At 50.3% G+C, this 8,242-nt stretch overlaps 1 protein-coding gene across 5 annotated transcripts in view; it reads left to right on the forward strand.

Moving 5' to 3' along the window:
• Positions 1-7,434, forward strand: part of ARAP3 (ArfGAP with RhoGAP domain, ankyrin repeat and PH domain 3) — a 28,848-nt gene extending 21,414 nt beyond the window's left edge. For 4 of the 5 annotated variants that reach the window (XM_050794872.1, XM_050794875.1, XM_050794876.1 and 1 more), the window contains 12 exons: positions 556-703; positions 1,006-1,074; positions 2,150-2,224; positions 2,324-2,438; positions 3,940-4,068; positions 4,149-4,282; positions 4,510-4,592; positions 4,690-4,725; positions 4,854-4,917; positions 5,028-5,165; positions 5,386-5,424; positions 6,406-7,434. In XM_050794872.1, coding sequence (XP_050650829.1) covers positions 556-703; positions 1,006-1,074; positions 2,150-2,224; positions 2,324-2,438; positions 3,940-4,068; positions 4,149-4,282; positions 4,510-4,592; positions 4,690-4,725; positions 4,854-4,917; positions 5,028-5,165; positions 5,386-5,424; positions 6,406-6,891 — 1,516 coding nt within the window. In that variant the 3' untranslated portion in view covers positions 6,892-7,434. The remainder of the gene's footprint in view (positions 1-555; positions 704-1,005; positions 1,075-2,149; positions 2,225-2,323; positions 2,439-3,939; positions 4,069-4,148; positions 4,283-4,509; positions 4,593-4,689; positions 4,726-4,853; positions 4,918-5,027; positions 5,166-5,385; positions 5,425-6,405) is intronic. The other variant, XM_050794874.1, reaches the window with a different exon arrangement.
• The last annotated feature ends 808 nt before the right edge of the window (positions 7,435-8,242 follow it).

Genomic DNA, 8,242 nt, shown 5'->3' on the forward strand with positions numbered 1-8,242 from the left:
ATATTACAGGGGCCAGGTGTGGTGGCTCACACCTGTAACGCCAACACGTTGGGAGGCCAAGACAGGAGGATCATTTGAGCCCAGGAGTTGGAGACCAGCCTGGGTAACATAGTGAGACATCCCATCTCTACAAAAGATAAAAATAAATAAATAATAAAAACATACTATATTATAGGGATTGGTCAACTACAGGCCCATGGGGCCAAATCCAGCTTATTGCCTATGTTTATAAATAAAGTTTTGTACATAAAGTGTAAAGCCACACCCATTCATGTATACATTTCCTATAGCTCCTTTCATGCTGCAGCAACAGAGTTGAGGAGTTACAACAGAGACTGTCTGGCCTGCAAGCCTAAAATGTCTACCATCTGTCCCTTTACATAAAAAGTTTGCTGATTCTTGCCTTATCTGTCTCCCCTAGACTGGGAGCTCCTTGATGCCAATATTGTCTTACTACTGTATCCCAAGCACTTAGCCCAGGCATACAATAGGGATTCAATAAGTGTTTGCTGAATGAATGGCTACATTGATGAAAACCCTGGCACCCCTCTGCAGGGTGCAGAAATGTGCGGCTCTAAACCAGATGTGCACGCGGAACCTGGCTCTGCTGTTTGCGCCCAGCGTGTTCCAGACGGATGGGCGGGGGGAACATGAGGTTCGGGTGCTGCAGGAGCTCATTGACGGCTACATCTCTGTCTTTGATGTAAGACTTTCCTGACCTCTAACTCACAATCCCTTTCCCCTACCCTCACAGGACCCAGAGACTCTGGATCCTGCTCACCCCAACAAGCCCCCAGCCCAGGCCTCTGGTGGCCCACTACACCAGGAACCACCTCCCAGAACCCTGGGCCTTTTTCTCCCACAACCTCACTTCTAACATCCTCACACCCTTGGTTCTTAGCTCTTCTGGCCTCCAGCCCTTTTAAACAGGTCCTCCTTGGCCTTGAGATCTTCCCTGCAGATCCTCTTCCAGCACCTCAACACTCTCTTTTGTCTCTTTCACAGATCGATTCTGACCAGGTAGCTCAGATTGACTTGGAGGTCAGTCTTATCACCACCTGGAAGGATGTGCAGGTAACTCGTCCTGACCTTAGTCTCCTGAATGCGGCAGGAGGAGACATCAGGACAGGAAGCTGACTTTCTGCCCAGCTGAGGAAGTTTCCTTTCCAGCCTGTCCTTCGGGACACTAGCACTCAGCTCTCTGGGAGACAGAGGAAATCCAATGAGAGAAGTGCTTTGGGGAGTGGGGTTTGGTTATGGTTTGCTCCATTTGTTCCACCATGAGGATTCTTCCTGGTGATAATCTTGACACTGCATAGTTTGTTTTTTTTTTTTTTTTTTTTTTTTTTTTTTTTGAGACGGAGTCTCGCTCTGTCGCCCAGGCTGGAGTGCAGTGGCCAGATCTCAGCTCACTGCAAGCTCCGCCTCCCGGGTTCCCGCCATTCTCCTGCCTCAGCCTCCCGAGTAGCTGGGACCACAGGCGCCGCCACCTCGCCCGGCTAATTTTTTGTGTTTTTAGTAGAGACAGGGTTTCGCCGTGTTAGCCAGGATGGTCTCGATCTCCTGACCTTGTGATCCGCCCGTCTCGGCCTCCCAAAGTGCTGGGATTACAGGCTTGAGCCACCGCGCCCGGCCTTGTTTTGGTTTTCTGTGGGAGCATCAAGTGAGACCTTACTACTAAGTGTAAGAGATCCAAGGAGGAGTTAGTAAAATCAGACAAAGCAGTGAGAATAATAATAAATATAATAGCAAACATAACTGAGGACTTATTATATTCCAAGCACCTCTAATCTCATGTTAGTATCATACAACTCCATGAAGTAGATAGTCTCATTTTTTTCAAATAAAGAAACTGAGGCTCAGAGGGTCATTTATTCAAGGTCACCCTGTAGCGAGTGGAAGAGACCAGGCAGTCTGACTCCACATCTGTCCTCCCAACCACTCTGATGCCTTGGGGAGCACATATGCAGCCTAAAGATGCAGTTTTGCCACTTCCAGAGTTCTCCCTTTTAAGAGCCTGAGTGACATTGGGGTTGGGAGGAGATCTTTGTTGGAAGAATCGCTTATGAGGCAACACGAGGAACCCTCTGACTTTGATTTCTTTTGCATCCTTTTTTTGTCCTTCTGACTTTTTTACCCCTCCCCTCAGCTGTCTCAGGCTGGAGACCTCATCATGGAAGTTTATATAGAACAGCAGCTCCCAGACAACTGTGTCACCCTGAAGGTTGGTCCCGAGGGGATTGGAGGGGAAGTAAGAGGATAGTGAGGTTCCAGGGGCAATGGCCTGACCAGCATGGGTTCTCTGCTCTTGCCCTGACCCCAGGTGTCCCCAACCCTGACTGCTGAGGAGCTGACTAACCAGGTACTGGAGATGCGGGGGACAGCAGCTGGGATGGACTTGTGGGTGACTTTTGAGATTCGCGAGCATGGGGAGTTGGGTGAGTATGACCATGCCTGTGTGTTCACGCATGTATATATGCCTGTGTGTGGTTGTGTGGTCAAGGTCATCAGTGACTTCATGTTACCAAAATACAGCGGACTCATCCACTCATCCATGCGAGGGGACATTCAACACAGTTGACTCACTCCCTCTTTCTCAGTATTCTTCCATCTTGGCCTTAGTGACCCCCACAAGCTTGTAGTTTACCTTCTACCTTAAAGGGAGCTTCTCTTCCTCTTTTGCCCAGATTCCAAATGTTGGAGAGACCCCCGGCTCAATCCTGGGCCCTTTTCTCTTATCTATCTACATTTCTCCTTGGATGAACTAACCTATTCTCATGGTTTTAAATGCCATTAATAACCCGACATCCAAATTTATATCTCTGGCCCACATCTCTCCTCTCAGCTCCAGACTCACATATCCAAATGCCGACTCGACACCACCACTTCTGACAACCAACTCAAATGTAAAACATCTAAGACCAATTTAGATGGTTTCTAGTCCCCTTTCCTAAAAAAAAAGTCTAGGCCATTCTCCAGTTTTTCCCAACTCAGTAAATGGTAGCACAATTCACCTGGTGATTAAGGCCAGAAACCTGGGAGTCCTCTGGGACTCCTCCCTTTGTGTCATTTTCATACCCAACTCACCAACTAGTCTTGTCGATTCCATTAGAATCAATCATTTCTCTCCATCTCCACTGCTACCACCATCCTAGCTGAAGTCACCATTATCTTTTTGTCAACAGTAACCACTAAAATGCGTGGCCCCAGAAAGGGGATAGCTGGACAATGTTCCATGCTTGCCTCCCTACAATCAATTTTCCACGCAGCAGCAAAGTGAACATTTCAAGCATAAATCAGCTCATATCCTTCCTATGGTTAAAACCCTTCAGTGGCTTCCCATTGAACTTAAAGTATCATTCCAATCCCTTACCATGGCCCACATGGCCCTGAATGTCTGCCCCTACGTCCTCCATGCCTCATCTCACATCACCTGTTCTTATATCTATCCTCTTCGTTGTAGCTACATTGGCTGTTTACTTCCCCAAATACATCTTTCCTGATTGACAGCCTTTGTTCTTGCATATTGTCATGCTTGAAATCTATCACCCAATCGTAGGATGGCTTGCTCTTCCTAATCCTTCAGATCTCTGAGTCTCATCTTCAAGTGCCACTTTTGAAAGGTCTTGCCTGACTACCCTATTTCAGTTGCTGTGCTGTTGCTCGCTCAGCTTATTGTTTCTTGCAAAGCAATTATTTGTCTGCAATTATTTTGTGCCTCTACCCTCACTAGACTGTGTGCTTTGTGAAGGGAGGCCATGTGTATCATGCTCACCACTGTATCCCAGGGCCAGCACAGTACCTGGCATAGAGACAGTGAAAAATAAATGTCTGTGGTTGGATAATTGAATGGATGAATGAATGACTGGTGAGAGCTGGACTGGTGAGGGCTTAGTATGAATATTCTGGTTGATATATACCCTCACCTTACCCCTTAAGAGCGGCCACTGCATCCCAAGGAAAAGGTCTTAGAGCAGGCCTTACAATGGTGCCAGCTCCCAGAGCCCTGCTCAGCCTCCCTGCTCTTGAAAAAAGTCCCCCTGGCCCAAGCCGGCTGCCTCTTCACAGGTGAGCCTCCTTCCTCTGCCCAGCACCCCCCAGGTCTCTCCCCTAGCACCCTCGACCCATGATTGCCCATCTGTGCCCAGGTATCCGACGTGAGAGCCCACGGGTGGGGCTGTTGCGGTGTCGTGAGGAGCCACCGCGCTTGCTGGGAAGCCGCTTCCAGGAGAGGTTCTTTCTGCTGCGTGGCCGCTGCCTGCTGCTACTCAAGGAGAAGAAAGTGAGGCCCTGGGGCCAGAGGCGTGGGATGCTGGGTGGCCATGGAGAGGAGCCATGACTGCACCCACCCTCTGACTCCACAGCCCATGCTCTCATCAATCTCATTGCTTTTCTGCCCCCTACTTCTGAGACCCTGTGACCACAAACCCCATTGCTTCCATGACATCTTGACCTCATTAACCATGATTTCTCATCTCTCGATCTCACTGACTCTGTTTCTGTTCTCAGAGCTCTAAACCAGAACGGGAGTGGCCTTTGGAAGGTGCCAAAGTCTTCCTGGGAATCCGCAAGAAGTTAAAGCCCCCAACACCGTGAGTTTTCTTCCCCAGCCCGCACTTCCACGACCTTCCTGCCTTCACCCCCCTGCCCTTTCTGACTGCCCCATCACTGTTCGTCTTTGTCTCCCAGGTGGGGCTTCACATTGATACTGGAGAAGATGCACCTGTGAGTACCTCCTGCCCTGGCTTCTCTGGCCCAGCTCTGCACTCTGTCTTTTCTCCTCCCTCTTTCTATGCTCCATTCCTATAGCTGTGACCCTCTCTCTCCCTCTGATTCCACTCTGATCACCCCAGCTACTTGTCCTGCACTGACGAGGATGAGATGTGGGATTGGACCACCAGCATCCTTAAAGCCCAGGTGAGGGGAAGGAAAAGGCTGAGGGCTGGGTCTGTGGTCCCCCTGGGGCCCAGCTATCCTCCTCAGTGCCTTTCATGCCCACTGGTGCCAACCCCTCACGCTCCCACCAGCACGATGACCAGCAGCCAGTGGTCTTACGACGCCGTTCCTCCTCCGACCTTGCCCGTCAGAAGTTTGGCACTATGCCTCTGCTGCCTATCCGTGGGGATGACAGTGGAGCCACCCTCCTCTCTGCCAATCAGACCCTGGTAAGGCACCCCAGTCTGCCCCAACCCCTGATTCCTGCTGTAACCCTTGTCACGTTGCAGTAGGGAGTGGTGTGCCTGCTAGCCTGGTGCCACCCTATGCTCACTGTCCCCCTCCCTTCTGCCTTCTTCACCCCCATTCACCACTCCTGTCTCCTGTTGCTAGTCCTCACTGTGTCTTTATATCTTTCCCTCCCCTTGTCCCCACCCCACCTGTGTCCAGCGGCAACTACACAACCGGAGGACCCTGTCCATGTTCTTTGTGAGTATTGTGCCTGCTCCAGCAGTATGCCTGTCAACCCTGTGTTCCTCTGTGCTGCCTGAGCCCCGGATGTGCTCTGTTTTCCTCATGTAGGCCATCAGGGTGTGTGTAGGCCATCAGGGTGTGTGTAGGCCATCGGGGGGTGTGTGTGTGTGTGTGTGTGTGTGTGTGTGGGTGTGTGTAGCCCATCGGGGGTGTGTGTGTGTGTGGGCCATCAGGGTGGGTATGTGTGTGTGTGTGTGAGAGAGAGGGAGAGAGGAGAGAGAGAGAGAGAAAGGGAGAGGGAGAGGGACAGGACAGAGAGAGAGAGGAGGCCAGAAAGAATGAGGAAAATGAGAGGTATAAGGTGCGGTAATAAAAGGAGAAAGTTCGGGCACAGTGGCTCACACCTGTAATCCCAGCACTTTGGGAGGCTGAGGTGAGTGGATCACCTGAGGTCAGGAGTTCAAGACCAGCCTAATCAACATGGTAAAATCCCGTCTCTACTAAAAATACAAAATTAGCCAGATGTGGTGGCGCATGCCTGTGATCCCAGCTACTTGGGAGGCTGAGGCAGGAGAATCACTTGAACCTGGGAGGCAGAGGTTGCAGTGAGCCGAGATCACACCACTGCACTCCAGCCTAGGCAGCAAGAGTGAAACTCTGTCTCAAAAAAAAAAAAAAAAAAAGGGGGGGGGAAAGTTGTCACAGAATCTGTGAAATAGAAGGAAAGTGATGAAGTGAATGCATTTTGGAGTTAGACAGACCTGGGTTCAAACCCCAGCTCTGCCATTTACTCATTATGTGATGCTGGGCAACTTAACCCCTTTGCATTCAGTTGACTCTTTTGTAGTGTAACCCACTGCACAGGGTTGTTCTAGTATTATACATGCCAAGTATTTTACAGCATCTGGCCCAGAGGAAGAGCTCAGTAAATGTTAGTGATTAATAATCTGGTAACTTTAACTCTGTGCCCACTCCTGCCATCCCATTCCCGTTCAGCCGATGAAGTCATCCCAGGGGTCTGTGGAGGAGCAAGAGGAGCTGGAGGAGCCTGTGTATGAGGAGCCGGTGTATGAAGAAGTAGGGGCCTTCCCTGAGTTGACCCTGGACACTTCTACCTCTTTCTCCACCACACGGGAGTGGACAGTGAAGCCAGAGAACCCCCTTACCAGCCAGAAGTCCTTGGATCAACCCTTTCTGTCCAAGTCAAGCACCCTGGGCCAGGAGGAGAGGCTACCTGAGCCCCCTCCGGGCCCCCTTTCAAAGAGCAGTCCCCAGGCACGGGGGTCCCTGGAGGAACAGCTGCTCCAGGAGCTCAGCAGCCTTATCCTGAGGAAAGGAGAGACCACTGCAGGCCTGGGAAGTCCTTCCCAGCCATCCAGCCCCCAATCCCCCAGTCCCACTGGCCTTCCAACACAGACACCTGGCTTCCCCACCCAACCCCCCTGCATTTCTAGTCCACCCTCCAGCCATCCCCTCACATGACCCTAGGACCAGCAGTCTGAGAGGGTAGGTACCAGAAGACCCAGAAGCTCTCATCATGGCACTGTTGCAGCTTCCTCTGGCCTGGCTGGAAAGACTCCAGAATCCAGTGTGGTGCTGTGGAAGGAGCATTGGACTGAAGGCTTCAGTGGCTGTGTGTCCCAGGACAGGTCATGGCTCCTCTCTGGGCCCAGCCCATTTATCTGTACCATGAGGTAACTGAAGTAAGGAGAGCAGTGAATGTCAAACTGTCAGAGCCATAAGCCTCACATATTTTCCCTCAACAAGGGCAGCTCCTGCTTTATATATTTGATATGTAGGGGTTCTGTGAGAGATTTTGGGTTTTAAAGGAATGGTTTTATTGCATTAAAGAAAAAAATGCTTTGGAAACCAGAGGCCTGGATGATGTTAAAGTCTATCCTGTCCCACTTCCTACATTCTGGGACTACAGTGAAGCCTGGAGTAGGGAGACTGATTGAGTTTGGGGGCTGGGACCAGGGGAGTCAAAAATAGATGAGTAATTGTCAATAAACCTTGGAACCAAAAGACTACCATTCTCATTCATTCATTCAACAAATATGTATTGTGCACCTAATTGGTCCCAGGTCTGGGGATATAGCATGAACAAAACAAACAGGGCCCCTGCTCTTATGGATCCTCCATTGTGGAGGGGAACAGAAAATAGCAAATAAACACATAAACCAGTACTTGAACAAGTGAGTTTAGTGCTGTGAAGAAACTGAACCAAAGTGATGAACTTGAAGAGTGATTGTGGAGGCCAGGCGCAGTGGCTCACACCTGTAATCCCAGCACTTTGGGAGGCTGAGGGGGATGGATTATCTGAGGTCAGGAGTTTGAGACCATCCTGGCTAAGATAGTGAAATCCTGTCTCTACTAAAAAAACAAACTTAGCTGGTTGTGGTGGCACGTGCTTGTAATCCCAGCTACTCAGGAGGCTGAAGCAGAAGAATCACTTGAATCTGGGAGGCGGAGGTTGCAGTGAGCCGAGATGGCACCATTGCACTGCAGTCTGGCAACAGAGCGAGACTCCGTCTCAAAAAAAAAAAAAAAAATAGTGATTGTGGAAATGGCCTTTGGACTGGGTGGATGGGGAAGGCATCTGTGAAGAGTTGCAAAGGGAAAGAAGCTGTTGGAAGAGACAGGTGGAATGCTGGAAGGAAGAGATTCTGGAGAAAGAAAGCGGGCATGAAGAACGCTCTGCACTGGAAGGTACTTGGTCTACTGAGGGAAGAGCAAGGAGGCTGGAGCACAGTGAGCGGACAGTGGGAGGAGAGTACAGGCTGAAGTAAGAAAGACCAGCAGGGTCTTCCATGCATACCCTTGAAGGCCATGG

Source organism: Macaca thibetana, chromosome 6 (genome assembly GCF_024542745.1).
Source record: "Macaca thibetana thibetana isolate TM-01 chromosome 6, ASM2454274v1, whole genome shotgun sequence".
NCBI lineage: Eukaryota > Metazoa > Chordata > Mammalia > Primates > Cercopithecidae > Macaca > Macaca thibetana.